This window comes from Crocuta crocuta, unplaced genomic scaffold (genome assembly GCF_008692635.1).
Source record: "Crocuta crocuta isolate KB4526 unplaced genomic scaffold, BGI_CrCroc_1.0 scaffold231, whole genome shotgun sequence".
Taxonomy (NCBI): Eukaryota; Metazoa; Chordata; class Mammalia; order Carnivora; family Hyaenidae; genus Crocuta; species Crocuta crocuta.
Window position 1 is genome coordinate 2501938 of NW_027528357.1, and position 20226 is coordinate 2522163.

At 55.5% G+C, this 20226-nt stretch overlaps 1 protein-coding gene across 1 annotated transcript in view; it reads left to right on the forward strand.

Annotated features, from left to right (window-relative positions):
- Positions 1–20226, forward strand: part of CELF4 (CUGBP Elav-like family member 4) — a 285465-nt gene that overhangs the window by 259540 nt on the left and 5699 nt on the right. Inside the window, exons 4-12 of the mRNA XM_077753849.1 lie at positions 5668–5832; positions 6150–6229; positions 6652–6795; positions 7929–8076; positions 9939–10088; positions 13838–13903; positions 15299–15382; positions 19735–19826; positions 20041–20083. Coding sequence (XP_077609975.1) covers positions 5668–5832; positions 6150–6229; positions 6652–6795; positions 7929–8076; positions 9939–10088; positions 13838–13903; positions 15299–15382; positions 19735–19826; positions 20041–20083 — 972 coding nt within the window. The remainder of the gene's footprint in view (positions 1–5667; positions 5833–6149; positions 6230–6651; positions 6796–7928; positions 8077–9938; positions 10089–13837; positions 13904–15298; positions 15383–19734; positions 19827–20040; positions 20084–20226) is intronic.

The window sequence follows — 20226 nt, forward strand, 5'->3', positions numbered from 1 at the left end:
CCCCTCCCACAAGATGCTCCCTGCACATCTGGGGGATCTCAGGCACCACCCTGAAATATCCCACGTAGGACCCTGGCCTAAACTTGCCATCTATCAGTGTCTTGCTTCTTGGTTTTCTGGGCCCTCTTTTTAAAATGCAAATCCTTCCAGCCAGAGCCCCATTCTGCCCTGACATCCTGAGTGAAGGAGTGTAGGAGTCTCTCTCATGGAGAGATTGGAAAAAGCCTAATATTCTGGCAACTAGGTTCCATTGCCTTTTCATAAGCACCTATCCACCTATCTGTGGTTCCTGGGAGGTGGCACCCAATGCTTTTTAAAGGTTGGGAACCTGTAGCTTAAGTAGATTGAGGTTCTGCGGAAATAAAGACCCCTGAAGCCAGAGGAATGGAGCTGTGTGTGTTGGTGCAGGAGGAACAGGCAAGACGCTGCTGGAAAGCAAAGTCGAACTTCAGCTGGACCCCCTTATGCAAGCCCTGGGGCGTGCAGGGACCACTGGGAGTGGGTGAAAAGAGCAGCCCAAGGGAGCCCTCCCATCTCTCAGACCTTGCTCAGATGCTGTTGTGGGTCTGGAGCCCCCCGCACATGTCCCCCCAAAGTGGAAACTCCAGCATGACTCCTCCTGGAAGACTTCAGGGTATAAACGCGCCCTCTGCTCCCACCACACCCCCCAGCCCCGGCCCCTCTGGTGCACAGTCCAGAGCTATTTCCTGGCTTTCCTCTCTCACAGTAAGTGCTCAATAAATGCTCACTGAAGGAGTCACCAGAGGGTGAACCCAGGAGGGAGGTCAGGTGCTCTGATCCAGGCCCTTCTGAGATGGCTGTAAACACCTTCGTTCCGCACAGAACTGGGTACTTTTCCCATGCATCATTTGGGGGGCGCTGCAGACTGTGCCCCTCCCTGGCAGTGGTCGTTGGTTCACTGGGCACAGAAAGCAGAGCTGCCCTCCCTGGATTCAGGCAGAGCTGAGACTAGTGCCACCTCTTGCTCCCCAGGAGCCCGGGGGCTCCCCACATCCGCAGACACGGGCACTCACGTTTTAAAAGAGCAAGGAGGCAGGAGCAAGGGGTTATAGGATGGGGAAATCAAGAGAACCAGAGAGACTGCAACTATGTGTCTTGGGGGCCTGTGGGGAGGGCCCACTAGTTCTGGGGGCCACTGGGTGACAGCCGCAAGCTCCTTTGTCTTGTTCAGGAACTGTCTATTGCAGATGGCCTGTGTGGTCATCAGTGGATGGACGGCAGCTCCAGTGAGCAGACTGACCTCTCTTGTAACTGTCATGGGAACGGTGCCTGGAATAGTGTCTGGTGCAGAGAGAAGGGCTCGGCAAACAGTTGAATGACTGAGGAGCATGCTTCCTTCGTTCTGCCCCTTGACAGGAGGAACCCGTGTGAAGACTCGAGGGTGGGGGTGGTTTGGCACTGGGCTCAGCCCTGGGAGCTGGAATATGAGCATACTGTAGCCCCCTCCCTTAAGCAGGGCTCTCTTGAGGGGAAGGTTCTGGGTTCCAGTCACTAGCCTCCACTTACTCACGTGTTTGGGCCCTGTGACTTCCCACTCAGGGGCATCTTCAGCCCATCTCCACCCCTGGCTCTGCAGTCTCTCCTGGCCTCACCTCTTCAGAAGAACAACACCCCCCCATATCCCGACAATGGGCTTAAGGCTAAGGGCTTGCAGGGGGAGTGAGAACCCCATAGACTCCCCATCACCCAGGGACCCTGCATCACCTAAGATAGGCAGGCTATGCTCAGGGACTGCTCAGCCTGTCCAGGAGTCAGAGGTCTTGTGTTAACGTTGGAGTGGGTGGGGACTGGCTCAGGAAACTGAGTCATCTTCTGAGACTCTCACTAGGTTGGCATCAGATCCAAGACACTAGGCAAATGGTGCCACTGGTCATCTGACACAACTTAGAGACAGTGCCTCAGGAGAGTAGCCAGAGGGAGAGGAGGTCACAGGGGGTGGGGTGATGGGGGGGAGGTTGTCCATCTCAGCTGGTCCGCCACAGCATGAGTCTGGTCTCCCCAGGGGTGACCTCTCCCCATCTAGGACACACAACAGAGGTGGCCTTTCTGGCCAAATTAGGGCAGGGCAAGTGAAGGGAGGAGTGGCCCTCCATTTCCTCTTCCTCCTGGATAGAGAACTCTGAGTAATGGTCCTCAGGGCTGTTGTTCCCCTTGCTGGCCAGGCTGTTGCTCTGCTGTGTCTCTTGGAAGCCTAGCATCCATCGCATGAGGCAAGACCGGTTATTCCCGTTCTGTAGACCCAAAGGCCCAGGTGGGAAGCAGTTATGCAGTGGCAAGGCAGTGGGGCTGGGGTGAAGCCAGTGGGCCTGGGCCAGAAGGAGATCCACCCTTGGACTCAAGAGTCCTTCCAGCTTCTGGTCTGAAAGAGAATCCTTAGAATCATGCCAAAGCCAAGTGAAAACAAAGAGGGTGCAAACTGGGTGCATTTGAGGATCCCGGAACCAATAAACATTTGAATGGGATGGAGTCACCAAGAACACATAGGGGAGTGAGTATGGGGCAGGTTTCTTTGGTTTCTTGCGGTCTTCTAGAAAGACAAGGCTAGCTGCAGCTTCCCCGGGGGGAAATCCAGGTAGTCGGGAAGAGGAGGAGCCTGGCCCCCTACAAGTTTGGAAAGTCCTCCAGAAGGAAGGGTCCTGGTCTAGAACTGAGAACGGAGAACTGTAAGGAAGGCAAGATTTCAGGGGAGAGGAAGAAAAAGATTAGGGAGAAAAAACTGGCAAAAGGGAAGTGGCTGGATAGAAAAGCACGTGTGGATGAATTTTAATGCTATCAGAAGGCTGTCATAATGATAATAAAGGAATATATTCAGATGTCAGGAGAGAGGAGAAGGCACGGGGCTGCGGTACCAGCATTTAAATCAGGCTCAGACGGAGAAGGGGCCTTCTCCCCCCTTCCTTTTTCCTTTGGAATTTCTAAGCAGGAGGGCCAGGGATTAGCAGGAGGCAGGGGGTTTCACTTCTTTGTCTTCCTGGAAATCCCATTTAATTGGAGTCATTAAAAGGCGATGGATGGGGCAGGGGGGGAAGCCCTAGGCTGGCCTGGCCGGGAGTGCAAAGTTGTAATGGCTCATGACTCAAGCCTACCGTGGAGTCGTGAGTAGCCCCTGTCCACTTCACGCAAAATGTTGCTGCAGCTTCTGGGAGTTACACATAAGCCACTGTCCCTCTCCCCTCTGTGTCTGCCTCTCCTCTGCCCATCTCTGCTGGCTGCTCTTTGTTTCTAATTCTTTTCCCTCCATTTCTGCCATTTTCTTTTTTTTTTTTTAATGTTTTATTTATTTTTGAGAGAGAGGTAGAGACAGCATGAGCAGGGAAGGGTCAGAGAGAGAAGGAGACACAGAATCCGAAGACAGGCTCCAGGCTCTGAGCTAGCTGTCAGCACAGAGCCCGACGCGGGGCTCAAACCCACCAACCCGTGAGATCAGGACCTGAGCCCAAGTCAGATGCTTAACCGACTGAGCCACCCAGATGCCCCAACATTTCTGCCATTTTTCTTCATCTGCTCCTAACCCCATCTACCCCGTCCTTTCTCAGCTTCACCCCTCCACTCTCTCTCTCACTTTCTCTTGGTTTCCTGGCCGAGAATTTGGAGTCCGTGAGCCCTGAAGATGTGGCCGAGGTGTGCCAGGCCCTAGGATGGCCCAGGGAGCCACCTGCTTACCTGGGCAGGGGCAGGTGGCAAGGCTGGGGCTCCAGGACCCAGAGCTTTGACTGAAGCCCACTAATGGTGAAGGGCTAGACTGGTGTGCCCTGGTCCAGAAGCAGTACCGACAACTGGCAATGATGCCCTACAGGGCATGGAAAGAGCTAGGACCCAGGACGTCCTTGTCACTGAGGACTTCCCTGGTGCTGAATGCTTTGCACTAAGAGGTGCTGACCGGCCAGGGGCCAGGGATTCCTGAAGAGGACTCTGGGGTGGCTTGTGAACCAGTGCAGGGACCCAGTGTACCCTGAGTACAGAGGGACATAGGCCCAGAACTCTGGTTCGGAGGAACCAGAACTCAAGGCCATTTGCAACTTGGGGGGTGCGTTTCTGCAGCCTTGGCTGTGTGTGCCTGTGTCTGTCAGTCATTCAAGAGTCAACAAACATCTAGTGAGGGCCTGCTGAGTGCTGCTTCCATAGCGATTCTGTTCCAGCTATTATGGCTGCATAACAATTTAGCCCCAAACTGAATGGCATAAAACAACCATTTGTTACACTCATGGATCCTGCAGGTTAGGGATCCGGACAGGGCCCAGCATGGAAGGCCGGTCTCTGCTCCAGGGCATCTGGGCCTCAGCTCTTAGACTCAAAGGCTGGGGGCTGGAGTCATCTGCAGACTCATTCTTACCAAGTCTGGAGGTCGATGTTGGCTGTCAGCTGGGGAGATGGGTTCCTTCTCATGGGGACCCTCCAGTGTGAGCTAGTTGTGTGTCCTAGTTATTCACAGCAGGGTGCTGGAAGTCAGCCTGCATCAATTCTGCATTCTTTATGGGTTAGAGCCATCACAGCCCCACCCAGAGTCAAGGGGAGGGAGCACAGACCCCACCTCAGTGGAAGGAGTTAACCTCTCATTTCAGTCAGCTTGTGGGACGGGGGACCCTTTGGCAGTCACAGCTGCTGCAGATCCACACAGTCCAGTGTGACCGCTGTTACCCTGAGCACACAGCCAAGTGGTGTCAACAAACCATGTGGCACTAAACACCAGGGCAGGGGGAGACTGGTGAGGGAGCCCAGACTTCAGCAACAGGGCCCCCAAAGGTGTCCAGGGCTAAATTTTTGCAGCATGAACGAGGAAGGGCCAGGCCAAGGAAGGGACACCAGATAGAGGTAAAAACAATCTGGGATAGAAAGAAGGTGTGATCTTGGGAATGACATAGGGCGTGCATTCATCTACTCCATAACTCTGTCCTGAGGACTGACTATGTGCCAAGAACTGCCTCTCCAGTATGCCTGCTCTCTTCCCCCAGGGAGCATCCATGGGTGTGGGCAGCGAGCTAGACAGAAACCAAAGCAAAGCAGTAAACGATGGTCCTTTGCAATCTGGGCCTTGAGAGGGAGAAGCTGAGACAGAGAATAAGGGAGACAGGAACAGGGGGCCTTGATGAAGAAGCAATATTTAAACTGAGACCTGGAAGAGAAGAATTCAGCCTTGTGATGGGGAGGTGCTTCAGGCAGAGGGAAGGGCAAATGCAAAAGCCCTGCATCGGACTTGCCTGTTGTGAGTTAATTTTGGCATCTGCGCGTGAAGATGATAGTAAGTGTCTAAGAGCAAGGAAGAAGGGAATGCAGGGTTGCCCAGACGACCCGTGTGCCACCCCTGTGCCCTCAGTGTGCATGGGTGAGCAGCCAGACCAGTGGCCTAGCTCCCTCTGTGTGCTGCCTGCCCTCTGGGCGGGAGGGGCACAGTCGCTGCAATCCAGCTTCCTTGACCCAGCCCTTCCTCCCTCACCTCCACCTCTGGCTTTGCTCGCAGCTCCTCCAACCCCCTTACCCCGCTCTAGCCACGCCTCAGCCCTCCCCCTCCAGCTAAGAGCCCTCTTCCCTGCCCAGCTCCTCCCTTCCTCCCCTTCCCCTCCGGTCTCGTACCATCTGACCCCCGGGCCCGCCCCCGTGCAGCCCGGCTCCCCCGGCCCGGGTAAGCATCTCCTAATTTTGTTCCAGAAGATAGAAAACTCTTCGTGGGTATGCTCAACAAGCAGCAGTCCGAGGACGACGTGCGCCGCCTCTTCGAAGCCTTCGGGAACATCGAGGAGTGTACCATCCTGCGCGGCCNGCCTCCGGCAGGCCCCGACCTCGAGCCCGGGGAGGATGCTTGGAAGGGGCGAGGCGCTCCTGCCTGAGGACAAGGGAAGGCCGCCATCCAAGTCCAGACAGGGGCAGGGAGACTTAAGGGTGCTTTTAAGTCTCCGTCCCGTCCAGGTCTTTCTCTGCCTCTGTGTGGTTCTGTCTTTGTGTTTCTCGGTGTCTCTCTTTCTCTCTCAGTCTCTGTGTCTCACCCACTCTGCTTTCACCCGGGATGCGGGATGCGCCCTCTCCCCTCGGCCCCTCCCGTGCCTCGCCTCTCAGCCCTCGCGCTTCTGTGGCCTTCCTCCCGGGGGCCCCGGGGCCCTCCCGCCATGGCTCAGCCTCTCCCGTCCCCCCAGGGTGCGCCTTTGTGAAGTACTCCTCCCACGCCGAGGCGCAAGCCGCAATCAACGCTCTGCACGGCAGCCAGACCATGCCGGTGAGTGGGGCCAGCCCGGGGTGAGGTGGGGGCCGCGCGGTGGCCCCAGAGGGACCGAGAGCCCCGCAGGGCCCCCCCTGCCTTGAGCTCCGTGCACACCTTGCCACACGTGGGGTGCTCACAGCCTCCTCAAGAGGCAGGATGGTGTTATCATTATCCCCATTTCTCAGACAAGGACACTGAGGCCCAGAGACCTAAGGAACTGGACTGTCCCTAGGAGAAAAAAAAAAAAAAATGCCCCTGTGGGGTTAAGATCCCAGACAGCTGGGTGAGTGCAAGCGCTGCAACTTGCCTCCCAGCTCCATCCCTCCCCTGCCCCAGTGCCCTCCCCCAGAGGATGGGGTGGGTCCAGGCCAAGGCAAGGACAGCTGGGAGAGGAGGCAGCTGGGGCAAGCCGGCCTCACGTGCAGTCCTGGCTTCAGGGAGCCTCATCCAGTCTGGTGGTCAAGTTTGCCGACACCGACAAGGAGCGCACGATGCGGCGAATGCAGCAGATGGCTGGCCAGATGGGCATGTTCAACCCCATGGCCATCCCGTTTGGGGCCTACGGTGCCTACGCACAGGCAGTAAGTGGGGGCGCAGCCGGGTGGGGGGGTGGGGAGGTGTGCACAGCTGTTCTCTAGCTCACTTTGCTCAGAGCCTGGACGAGCAAGGACGCCTAAGTGTGCTGAGGGGAGCCCTGCTGCTGGCCAGAATACCCTGCTGCCCGGGGCATGAGGAGTGGTCAAGAGTGAACCCAGGCAGTAGAGACCAGAGGGGGCTAAGAGAAGGCTGGGCCAGTGCGGGGTGGCTGCCAGGAGGAGGTGGGCTGCTGTCCTGGTTCTATAGGAAAGGAGTTGGAGAGGCCTCTAGGCTAGGTAGCAAGGTGGGGCACCCTCAGCACCTTTCCACTAGTCAGAGCCTAGGAAGGATCACCTGGAAGTGGTGAGAGAGAGGCCAGTGCTTGGCTGTCACCATTCTACTTCTGCCTTCACTCATGGAACGGACCGGGGTCCTCAGGCCTCTGATCAGTCCCAGCAGGGTTCCTTTGAGGTGCCCCAAGGCCCTCACATCCACACTTCCTCTGCAGTCCCCTCAGGCCCTGGCTCATGCTGTTGTCCATCCACTTCTTCCCTCTGCACTGGAGCTAGCCCCGTCCCTGTCTCCCGGGAGCTGCCCCCAGACTTGTAACCACACGCCCCACAGGGGTGGCCCTGACATAGGCCAAGGTTCCGGTTCTAAAGATGTAAGTTCACTTCACATCTTCTTTAGCCGTGTCCAAACTTGGCCATGGCAACAACCTGCCCAGTTCCCACTCACCTTTGTGAGGACACTGGGGGTGCCTGGAGTTCTCCTGTTGCTTCTGCCCAACAGACTCCAAGTAGGACCATCTTAAGCAAATCCATGCCAATTGAACTCTACAGAGGCTCACCTAGTATGTCTCTAGAGCTCTGGGTATCACATCTCCATGGATGACAGACCTTTCTCAGGGCTGACCAGCACCCATGGAGCCAGTCCCCTTCCCTCCTCCTCTACAACTTCCCTAAGACCCTACCATTACTTATGAATACAGTTGTCTCAGAGAGTAGGAGTGAGAAGATATATCTGAACTCCCTGGGGCGCAGGGCCTGGGAGGCTGGTCTCCAGGAGCTGAGCCCCCTGGTGGGGAGGGCTGCCCCCCTGGAAGCGCATGATATTTTTTCCACTTCCTCTGCCCCAGCTGATGCAGCAGCAAGCGGCACTAATGGCGTCAGTCGCACAGGGCGGCTACCTGAACCCCATGGCTGCCTTTGCCGCCGCCCAGATGCAGCAGATGGCAGCCCTCAACATGAATGGCCTGGCGGCCGCACCCATGACCCCAACCTCAGGTGAGTGGGCAGGTACCGACACAGGATGTGGTATGGCAGGAAAGCAGCAGGTGGGACCTATTATTTGGCCGATTTTGTCAACTAGTGGACCTTCCCATGGCCAGAGCATGTGATGTATGGGCCTAGGCAGACTTCATCCTCCAGAAGTTTGTCTTAAAAATGTTCTAATCCCTGGGGGATTCAGTGTGGGCCCAAGGGAAGATTGGACGTGGGCCCCATGCAGTCAATGATATGATTTCAGGGTGGTGACAGTTTCACTCAAGTTACTGAACCATGTCAGGAAGCAATTCATCTTGATTTCTTTTCTAGATCTCTAGAAAGAAATTCACATGAAAACAGTTCCCCCCTTTGAGGTCTGAGGGAGAAAAAGCCCTGCCCATTCTGTGGCCGTGTTAGGTTCGTGGCCTAATCAGAGAAGGAGCCCTAGTTTTTTCATTTTTCTTTAACCCAACTTAGACTCATTGGCTTTTCCAAGACAACTGTGCAACAAGCAAGAGAGAACCTCAAGAGTCATTAAAGGACAGCAGGCTTGGAAATAACCCCGTTCATAAAGCACGTTCTTTTTTCTTTTTAATGTTTGTTTATATTTGAGAGAGAGAGAGTGGACACAAGGGGGCGGGAAAGGGGAGAGAGAAACAGAGACAGAATCTGAAGCAGGCTCTATGCTCTGAACTGCCAGCACAGAGCCCAACATGGGGCCTTATGAGCCGTGAGATCATGACCTGAGCCACCTAGGTGCCCCAGCATGTTCTTAATTAGATCTTAGCTATTGTTGAGTTCAGTGATTCCCAGCCTGGTCCAGTTTTGTTCTCCTGCCCACCCAGGACATCTGGCAATGTCCTGAGACATTTTTGGTTGTCACAGCTGGTCAGCGGAGTGCTACTGTGGTCTCATAGGTAGAGGCCAGGGTTGTTGCTAAGCATCCTACGATGCCCAGGAAAGCCCCTCACAATAAGTAAATGTCTGGCCTCAAATGTCAATAGTGGCAAAATTAAGAAACCCTTGTCCAGTCCCAAGCCCTGGCCCAACACCCCAGGTTCTCATTCATCAAGCTTCCTCAGCTCTCTGTACCCACACCATACTAGCAGCCTTCCTGACATCCGGGAGCCTTACAGATACCCTGCTTCCTACATGAAAAGGAAGGCCCTTTCCAGTACAGTCATCTTACCATCCACACCTTGGGCTCCACCCACCTGGCATAGAGAAAGCACAGGGTATTGTCATCTGACCCTGACTTTACCTTTGTCACAATGAGCATCACCATTGCCTCCACTGGAGAAGGCCTAAGTGTCTATTTCGTATATGAGTAGGGCTGAATCTGGACTCTGCAAAGGGCTCTCTCCTTATGTGCAAGGGAACATCAGAATTAAGACCTCCTCCACCTAAGTAGCAAAACTCCTTTGTGGGGAGGCAGATCAGCCCCTCAGGGATCTAGACAAGAGAGCAGAGCCAGCAACTTAGAAGGCACATAGTGGCCAAACAAAGACCAGCCCATCCTAACTTAGCTGGGGTGAGCAACATCCACTGAAAAAGATGAAAGGAAGATTAAGTGTAGTCAAAGTCTACGACACTGAGACTAGTTTACGTGCTGCATGTCCAAGGTCATGCTGCAGTCACTGTTCAAGGAAGTCTTTATGGGGTGGGTCAGAGTTGGACTCTGCCTTGAAGGATGGATACAGTTGGGATGAGTGGTGTCATCATGCAGGGAGATAACTCCAGGCATGATTCACAGATAGGACTGAGTTGGGTGGTCTATTCCCAGGCCCTTGGAGCCAAGGGGTAGAGCTCCATGGGTTGGCTTTCCTCACCTTGGTTCTGCTTGCTTCCCTTCCTCTTCTACCCCTTTCCACTTCTGGAACTAGGTGGCAGCACCCCTCCGGGCATCACTGCACCAGCTGTGCCTAGCATCCCGTCCCCCATTGGGGTGAACGGCTTCACCGGCCTCCCCCCACAGGCAAATGGGCAACCTGCTGCGGAAGCTGTGTTTGCTAATGGCATCCATCCCTACCCAGGTAAGCACATCTGGTAGCCATTCCTTCCCCATGCAGAACATTCCTCATCCATTCTGTCCCTGTCCTCGCTTATCACAGGGAACATGTGGCTCCTACCCTCTGTCTATTGCTTGGTAGAACCCCAAATGCGATCAGAGAGAGCCAGCCTCCTGCCCTCCTTCAGGGAGCCCCTGGTTGGAGAGAAGAGACCAAATTCTCATTCTGGGAGAGGTGCCAGTCTGAGAGTGAGAAAGCAGCCCATTCCTGGAGCTCTGTCAGGAAAGAGAAGACAACAGATACAGTTGTACAATGAGGTAGAGAGGCTCGTAACTGCAAGTTAATTGAGAGTGAATTTGACCCATAGGAAGTGAGGGGATAGACACTAAAAGAATAGTCATATTTAGTATTAAGTAGGAAAAAAAAACTCTTGTAGGAAGGAGGCAGAGGCATATAGATTTGACATTTTGATTAGTACATGCTAGTTTGGTCCCTAAATCCTAACAAAATCTTGGTCAGCACGTCGGACAAATGTATCAGAACCATGGATAGCACCCGAGTGCTTCTTGCCTAAATTCTGGCAACACAAGACCCAGAAGGCCTGTTCCTGATTAACTTTGTTCCTCTCAAACTTAGCATGTCTCTCGTGGTGAGAGTGCCTGGCTGACTTGCAGCAGCTCCTTTCTCTGCACTTGAGGATGGACTGCCATTAGAGCAGGGAAGCTGGGCCTAACACCCTAGGGTAGACTGGCAAGGGGCAATGTAATAGAGTTGTGAAGAGTGTTTTCCTCCTTCCTGGAGGGCAGATGATTAGGTTACAGAGTCCCCGTAAGTATTTGTAAGTGCCCAATCTGTGGCAGTTGAAAGGGTGGGGGGGCAGAAGGAGAACAAGACGTGGGCCTATCCCCTGGGAGGGTCAACAAAGTCAGCCAGGAACACAGTACACATTGACAGCGTAATGAGACAGTAAGGCAGAACAGTGTCATCAAGAGCTTCCTGAGGAGGAGGCCCAGATCACCTTTAACAGGTGGGCAGGAATTAGAGAGGTGTGGATGAACAAGGAACACCCTCCTGTGAAGGAGGCTGTCCCAGAGGCCCAAATGCTGAGGGGCCTGACTGGCAGAGGCAGGGAGTGGTAAGGAGGTTGGCCCAACTAGGACAGAGGAGGTCAGCTGAAGGGGCAGGGTAGTGCTCTCTACCCTGGTTGCCCATCAGAATCCTCTGTGTGGCTTTGTGAAATCACAGAAGCCCAGAGATTTTGATTTCAGTGTCTGGAGTGAGGCCCAGACATCCATAGAATATGAAAGTTCCACCAGCAGCAGAGTGCAAGGTCACTGTGCTAGCAAGAAATAGAGGAGGCTTTCTTGACTTTGGCATTGGAGTTGTCTCTGATCTGATCCCAGAGGCTGGGATCTCTCTGGATCCCCACTTATCTCCCTGGGCCTCCAGGGCCAGCCCCCTACCACATTGCTCCACACTTCTCCCCTCACTGCCTAGAGAAGAGGCCACAGAATCCCAGAGTAAAGGGGCAAGGGGCAGAGGAATGGGACTGTGGTTTAAGGATGAAGACTCCAGGCTGGCAAAGGAGGCAGGAAGAGGCTCGGCAAGCCAGAGATAAGGGAGACCCCACCAAGCTCAGGTTCCTGGGCTCCTCCCCACTCAGGCTCGTGGGCTGGGAGATACAGTCCCCAGCACATCTGGGTGGTTTCATTTCTCCCCTCCTCCCTGCCCGCAAGCCCATCTGGATCTCTGGATTTTGACAAACCTGTTTTCTCCCCACCCCCACCAGCATCTGTGAGCTGTTTCCCTCATGGAATTTGGAAATGTTCCTCTCCCCCATTTGTAACAATCTGCCACATCCCATAAACAATTCCCTGCCAGAGCAGGAGGGAGGGATGAGGGAAGGAAAGGAGAAAAGTAGTACATTAAAAAAATTAATTTACCATCTTTAAATGCGGAGTTTGGAGCCGCTGTAATGAGCGAGATCCTTCAAAGTGTTCATTCTTTGGCAGTTACTAATGAGGTCATTAAGCAGAGAAGTAGAGAGGGGTCTCAGAAATGTTTTTCTCCACTTCCTAGCCCCAGGGAGCTTCTCTGTTCTCCCCTCTCGCTCATCAAGATCACGAGATCACACTGGAAGCACACAGTGTGGCCTTTATTGCCCCATAACACCCCCGAAGGGGTGGCTCTCACAACTGTTAAGGATCGTTCACTCCTTACGTCTCAGAATATGTGAGCACTGTGCTGGGTGAGCTGCAGGTGATATTTTGCAAAGGCCATCAAACTGGCCAGAAGAAGAGATACCTTTTTCTAAGTCACATAATGGCACTTTGTGTTTGAGCAGCTGGAAAGGCCAAGAGGGCAAAGCTAGACGGGCCTCTCCAGAGAGCTGAGGCTGGCAGTGGAGTCAGGCAGAGGGAGCAGAAGGGCAGAGAAGACCAGCCCAACAAGCACCATCACCAGTACCACCTCACCACCGGGGGCTCTTGGCTCTAGTCTCCAACGTGAGGGACATAGACAGATGGGCTTTTGTCCTGGGACAACCCCAGGCAGGAAGGGGCCTGCATCCGGACCCATCTTCAGCTCTGAGCAGTGCCCTCCTGGGCCCAGCCCCACTGCTGCCATCCACGCTGTCTCCCAGGCCCACTGCCCCTTGAATTTTCCCTCGGCTCCCCTGCAGCGCAGGTCCTATTGCTCTAGTGGAAGGTTACTGAGAGGTTTAGGAACAAGAGCTCAGAAGGGAAGTTTGGGGATTCTTTCTAGTCTGCAGCCCCAAAGCCTAACGCCACCAGTTAGCTTGGCTGGCCTGGGCTGCCAGGCACATAAACCCAGACAATTTTCTTCCTGCCTTGCTGTGTTATCCAGTCTGCCTGGGACATATTGAGGCTGGGATCTGCCTGCATTCCCCACTCACCTGCCTGGGCCTCCAGGGCCAGCCCCCTACCATGTCAGTCATCAGTGGCCTTGGTCACCAAAGGCAGTGCCCACATTCGCTGGGCTTTTACCCACAGCACCCGTCCCATAGATGGAACACAGGCAACAGAAATGAGCCAAGCCTTTGCCCCAGTCCAGCTTTCCCAGGTTGCTTGCCAGAGGATCAGCCTCAGGCTCCTCTCCTTACACTGGGCAGTAGACATCCCAGACTCACGAGATCAGGTGGGAGGAAGGTCCTGGGTCTTGTGGTTCTTCAGTCTCTGTGGCCACCACTCCTTTCCCAGCACACAGGGCAGACTTTGTGTGGCCGGTCCCTGCTGAGGGTGTCTTGGCCATGGCCTTGGAGTACAAGGCCTCCATGCCTGGTGCAAACTCCCTAAGGATAATGGAGAGGCCCCTGTGTTTGAGCAGCCATGGGCAGCCCAGGAAGACAGAGTGGCAGGATGAAGTCTCTCATGCCCTTCATTTTACCCAGCAGGGATCTGCCCCTGACTTGTGCTGGGGATAAGTGAGGAGGAGACCACTCCCACTGGGAGCCTCTAGCCCCCTCACCCATTTACCCACAGCCCTTGTCCAGGACCAGTGTGCTCAGGCATCTTCCCACCAAACCACTCATACTGGAGCCCTCTGGCATCTCCTCATCCCTTCACGGCCTTCTGCATGAGTCACCCATCCCGCCCCACCCCCAGCCTGAGTCCCCAGCTCCCAGGCAGGGTGGAGGCAGATGCCACAGTGGCTGGGGAGAGCAGTGCAGCCCTATATCATCTCCCTGGGTGCGGAGGGGGAGAGGCTGGTTCGGGTGGGCCTCGCTGACTTCTGCTCCCTTGGCTTTCCTGCAGCCCAGAGCCCCACCGCCGCGGACCCCCTGCAGCAGGCCTACGCGGGAGTGCAGCAGTATGCAGGTCGTTAGTATCCTCACGTCCCCACGTTCCCACACTTGGGCACCAGCGCTCCCTTCCTTCCCCAGGCCCCGGGCTCAGAGCTGGGGAGCGGAGGGGCATGAGGGAGAGGGGGTGGGAAGGTTATCCTGGGAGAGGACCCGCTCCCCTACTTTGGGCCCCCTAGCATTCAGGCAGAGCTTGCCTGGTACCCTTCGCAGTGGTGGGTAGTCAGAACTTCACATGCATAGGTGAGCCAGGCTGAAGCTCTGACCTTGCTGGGCAGTTACTCGGCTCTGAGGCCAGACCTTCCTCCCAACCTGGTGTTTCCAGGGCTGGTTTGTGCTGGGGGCGAGGCCGGAGTTCACCGTCCCTGCTCTGGCAAATGTAGATGCCTGGCTTTGAGGGAAGGAGTGACCCTGGAAGAGAAGCAGTTCTGCCCCTTCTGCCAGCCACATCCAGGCAGCAGGAATGGGGCTCCAGCAAGATGATGGGGAACAAGGGAGGCTAGGTAGCCAGTGGTAGAAAAAAAGGAGAAGTGATAAGAGTCAGCCTTGGGGCGAGCAGATGGCCTTAGGTCACTGAGTGGGAAGTCAATCAGCCACTGTAGGAAGCCCAAGGCCAGCTCTCAGCCATGATCCTCTGTCTCTCTCTCACACACCGTAAACATCTCTGCCCAGCCAGTCTCCTGCTGTCTGGCCAGGTCAGAGAGAGCCAGCAATGTCTTCCTGAGGGCAATATGGGGACTCTGGTGAAGCTGGCCTCTCGCGTCTGGAGGTCAGGGGAAGCTCTCTCACCTGCTGGGACCCCTGAGCTCTGACCTCAGATCCTATACCTTTGGGAGGCGGACCAGGCTGGGGCCAGGAGCCTGCCGTTTCTGTCCCGGTTCTGACCCTTTCCAACTGAATGCAGGAAGTACCAGGTTTGTCCAACTCAGTCCCTGCCAGAGGCCCACCCCCTGGCAGGATCCCAGAGGCCAAGCTCATACATAGGGTGGTGCCCCACCTCCCACGCAGGCGCCATCTGAGTGGGAGGAGGGTACATGTGCCAGAATCGGCTGTGGCTCAGAGAATGGGGATTCCAGCTGGTATAGACGATCTTGTCTGGGCATTCCAATGTTTCTGATGGTCCGTTTTTGTGGATTATTCACACATGTGGGTTGTGTGTTTTTTCAGAAAAAACTGCCTTCCCCCAACTGCACTCATGTGTGTGCACACGCAGACACACACACACACACACACACGCACACACACACACACTGAACTGGCTTTATCTTAAGTGACTAAGCTAAAATTCCCTTTTTAGCTGGTCTGCTTTTACGGCTCAACACTGAAGTTTCTCTTTTTCTTCCTGCCTCTCACTCTCTCTCTCCGTGTCACTGTCGCTGTCTGTCCTTCTTGCCTCTTCTCTTTGGCCCTCCAGCAGCCGCCTACCCTGCTGCCTATGGTCAGATAAGCCAGGCCTTTCCTCAGCCACCTCCAATGATTCCCCAGCAACAGAGAGAAGGTGAGTTTTTGAGCTGGGCTTCTAGGCCCCTCCCCACCCCTTTCTGTCCCCAAAGAGGCTGTTCACCTGGGCCTTCAGCTGGGGCATTTCGTTTGCAAGGTGACCATGTTTATGTGTTGTGTTGAGGAGGATGAGGGAAGACAGCAGGATGGTGAAATGGGGAATTCTCCAATCCAAGCATGGAGGTGGGCTTCTCGAGGGTAGCTCTGGAAACCCAAGTGGCAGGAGTGCAGGAAGGTGGAGCCTTGGAAGAGGTGGCGGTCCAAGAATTCCCCCGTCCCCTGATGGGTGGGATTTGGCCAGCGGAGAGGAAGGGAAGAAGTAGGAATGCTCAGCACAGGGCTGGAGTAGGGAGGCCTGTTCATCAGGGACAGGAGAACTTGTATTCTCTGGGTGCTCCCAGCTGGTGCTCCCAGGGAGAGTCTCCATGGGCCGGTGAGAGGGTGGGAGTGTCCCTATGCAGCCTTGTGGAAGAAGAGGTGCCTGGAAAGTCACGTCCTGCCTGGTATGCACAAGGCAGGCAAGACCAGTGGGTTTGAGGCTGGGATCTAATAAAGACCCTCAGTGTCTTCCCGTTCCAGAGGCTAGACATCCACGGGAGGCTGGATAAATAAGCCCACCCTCAGGGATTCTGTGGCCTTGCTCACAGGGAGCCCAGCGTGAGGGGTACGGATACTAACAAGGTCTTGGCTTCCCCACCCCGTGAAAAGGGATACCCACCAGTGAGGCCACTGCATCTGTCCCAGGTACCCATTTGGCCAGGGGATTGTGATGGTCAGCTAAGCAGCTCCTCGTCCCTGCAGCACACTTCCCTGGGCCAGGGGGTGAGGGTGAGCCCTGGAAAGGCGTCCAGGGGTCTGCTAGTCCGAACCCATTGGTCAGATGGGCCCCAAACATGCCCCAGAGGGCTGAGAACCTGGACTTCGAAGCAAATCCATCTGGATCTGACTCCCAGTTTATGGCCACCTCCTTCCCCTTCCCCTTGATGTCTTTACCTATAAAATGAGAATAGTGAGGGTTAGTCGCTAGAGAAGCATGGAACTCAAATGAGCTCATGTCTGACTCAGAAGTCCAGAAATTTCCTATGAATTTCTTGCTGTGTACACAGCCCTTCCTTTGCCAAACCGTCACCCCCCCCCAAGTTGGACATGATGCCCGTCACCCCAGTTTACACACACCGGGCAGCTCCTGAGGTCTGTATCATCACCTCTGCGTGGCCAGGAGAGACAAGCCACGGGAACCCAGAGGAGTGTGCGGTGGGGCCCCTGCCCACAGCCTGTGAATGTGGCCTGCTCTAGCTCTGTTCAGAGTGACATCTGGGCCCACTGCTGCTGGAGTGGCGGGGGGCGGGGGGGGAGGGGGCATCCAGAAGCCCTGTCTCCACCAGAGGGTCCTGTCACTGGGCTGGGGCCCTTGAGCCTGCTTTGCCCCTGCCCTCCTCCCCTCAGTCCAGCTCTTCCAGGGCCATGTCAGTCAGATCAGAGCCATGAAGGGCAGGGGCCAGGAGCCCCAGTCTTGCCCATCCAAGCTCAGACCAGAGCACTGTGCCCACAGGCACCATCACCCCACTGGTCTTAGGCTGACACACCCTCAGCCCATAGTCAGTGCCCTGCATCACTCTGTGGGTTCAGGGGTCTCTAAACTCTGCTACACACACACACACACACACACACACACACACACACCCCTGCAGGTCAGTGCTTCTCTCACCAACATACAGGTTAGCCTCTAACCCTGGCCTTAAATAGAATGAGACCTTCCATCTACTCCCTGCTCGTCCTCCCTTACCCTCTGCACCACCCCATGTATCTCACTCTGAACTTCTCATATCTTCCTTCCATCTCTGAGCGGCTTCGGCTCCCTACCCCTGCGCCCTGCTCCCCAGCCCAGACCTGGTGAGGCCAGTCCCTGATCCAGCCACCTCTCAGATGTGGGATCTCCCATTATTGCCCACATTCTTCCTGATGGGCACACAGGATGAGTCACAGTGGGAGAGCAGGGCATGGGGAGGGGTGAATTGTGGACTCAGCTGTGTACAGAACCAGGTTTCATACAAGGGTGAGCTCATGGTGCTGGGAGTGGGGCTGTCAGAGAAGGCTTCGGAGGCCTTGAAGGATGAGGTCTTCAGCACATAAAGATGGAGAGACAGACATTCAAGGCAGGGAGAACAGGAGCAAAAGCATGGGTACTGCAAAGTATGAGGTGAGCCTGGGCCTGGGGAAGGGACCGGGCTAGGAGACGGCTGGTGTGGGCTGCAGCCAAACCAAAGCCATGTCCACAGTGTTGCATGACGCATAGGTGAGAAAGAAGGCTGTGTTCCTGCAGCCATGACAGTGGTTGGCCCTTTCTATCATGGTTACCACGAATGTCATTGCCGTACCTGGACACATTGGTTGTGGGAGAGACCCTCCTTCCAGGACCTTGTCTTTGAGCTGAGCCTGAAAACCAACAGATGCATGAATTCCTGGAGGCCCTCAGCTCCACAGATGGGTGGAGGTTACCCTCGGGGCCGCTCCAATCCTGGCTCTGCCCAGGGTTGCAGTGTGGCCAGGATAATCACCTCCTGAGTCTGGAGCTCCGCTTCACCATTTCTCAGAAGGCTGGGTGGGACCAGATTGATCTCCACAGTCCTGCTGGTGATGCCATCTGGATGCTGTATAATCTTTGGATGAAGAAATACAGGAAAGTCTTGGGGGTGGAAGACAATGTGTGTGCTCCCTCTGGAGGAGTGAGGGGCAGGGAGCTAGGCTGGGGCTGTGAGGCTGTTCCTGTGATGCTCAACCACACACCATACTGATGGGATGAGCCTGTGGGCCCTGACCTTGAAGGCTCTTTGAGACTTTAAGTTGAATAGACACAACAGCCACATAAAGCACCTCGTAGAAGTTGAAGTGAGGGTCTCAAGTTCAAGGCCAGTGGCTACATGTGGGGGGGTGGTTGGTAAGGGAAGCCTGAAGAATGGGATGGAAGGAGGAAGGGAGGCAGTGCTGGGGGAGGGGCAGGAGGGCAGGAGAAGGCAAATGCCTCTGCCCTTACAGCTCCCAATTTGGCTGGAGAGAAAACCTCTCAGAGCGAAAGGAGAAAGAGCTTCAGACCACAGAATGTAGATTTAGGGAGCACTGGAAGAGAGAAGATAAGGGGAGAATCTGGGTGGGAGTCCTGGAGGAGGTTTGGTTTAGATTAGGCCTTCAAGCTGATTTCTGCCCAAAAGGGACTCACATCTATCTGGGGACCGTCAAGGGACACATTGAGAGTATGACCCAGTGAGAACATGGCATGCCTGGAGACAGGGTAAGCTTGGGGGATTCAGCAGCAGGGAGCCCTGGAGGCTGGCGAGGGAGCATGCTTGTGCCGGTTCTGAATGCGCCGTCAGCAGGCAGTTTTCCTGGGAGACAGTGGTCCAGGGAGGAGAGGCTAAGGGGTGGGGGCTGAGGGCAGATGATGCAGGATGGGGACCAAGGACCCAGGAAGTCAGAGGCTCAGAGGCTCACTTTGGTGGTCAAAGGGATCTTTGGAGGGAGGAAGGAGGAGAGTGAGGGTTGAGAGACTCACTCCTGAGCTGGGTTACCTGGCAGCCTCACCTGTGCCAGAGAGGCAGGATGTGGTTCTGGCCGGGAAGCCACGTGGCAGCCCACGTCGATGCCTGAACAGCGTTCAGGGTTTCTGGGGTGGGGAGATTTACGGTAGGTAGAGAGGAAAGCACAGACTTGAGAGGCAGATGGCCTGGGCCCGTATCCTGGCTCTCCCTTCCCAGCTGTGTGATTTTTGGCACGTGACTTAACCTCTCTGGGCCTCTGTTTCCTCATCTGTGTAGTGGGAGTAATGACAGTACTTGCCTCAGAGGGCGGCTACGAGACGCAGTGACTGAACACACATATGAAGTGTTGAGAAGAGCCTGACATATAGTTCTTGCTGTAGCAGTGGCGGGGTTGTTACCGTTGTCATGAAATGGGGAGCTCCACGTAACAAGGCTCGCGGGGACCCCGGCTAATCATGGAGCCGTGCCGGAAAACCCCTCCTGGGCACCTAACCTGTCAGAGGAGGCGAGAGAAGTTCTGATTTCTGCACTCAGGACCGGCACTGAGTGAGAGGTTGGGGGCAGGGGAAGGTGGGACTGCGGGGCACCAGATGGGAAGGAGTGGCTGCGGATTTTGGAGGAAGATGGGCCAAGCAGCAGGCGCCCCAAAGTCCGAGCTGGGGCCTGCCTGTGGGAGGTGACGTGAAGCTTCTCACCTGGCACCACAGGCCGGGCTGCCCCAGGGCCATTCCGGAGCTGGGGCTGGGCTGGAGGGCGGCCACCAGGCCTTCCTATTCCCGCCTCTCCTCAGCACCTCCCCTCCCTGGCCCACCAGGCCTTGGCTCGTTTACCCCCTTCACTCGTCGTCAACTGTGCCCCTGGAGCGAGTTGCCAGGCACCCTCTTACGGATCCATTTTGCAGCAAAGGTGACTGAGGCACAGAGAGGTTCAGTGATTTGCCCAAGGGCAGGGCGGAGACCAGAGCTCAGGCTGGGGCTCAGCAGTCCCCACTCCTCCATGGCCGCCCTTGGATCTTGGATGAGACCCCCCTTCCCAACCTTGCCCCCCTCCCTGCTGCCGCTGCCTAACTCGCTCACCTCTCCTCTGTCTCTCTCTTCCCCCACCCTGCCATCCCTNCCAGGAGTTTGGGGACGCTGAGCTGATGCAGATGTTCCTCCCTTTCGGTAATGTCATCTCCTCGAAAGTGTTTGTGGATCGGGCGACTAACCAAAGTAAATGCTTTGGTGGGTAAAGATAACAAACCAACTAGCTTCACCCAGGACAGGGCGGTGCTCGCACCAATTTACCAGTGTCCGACTGCTTTTAA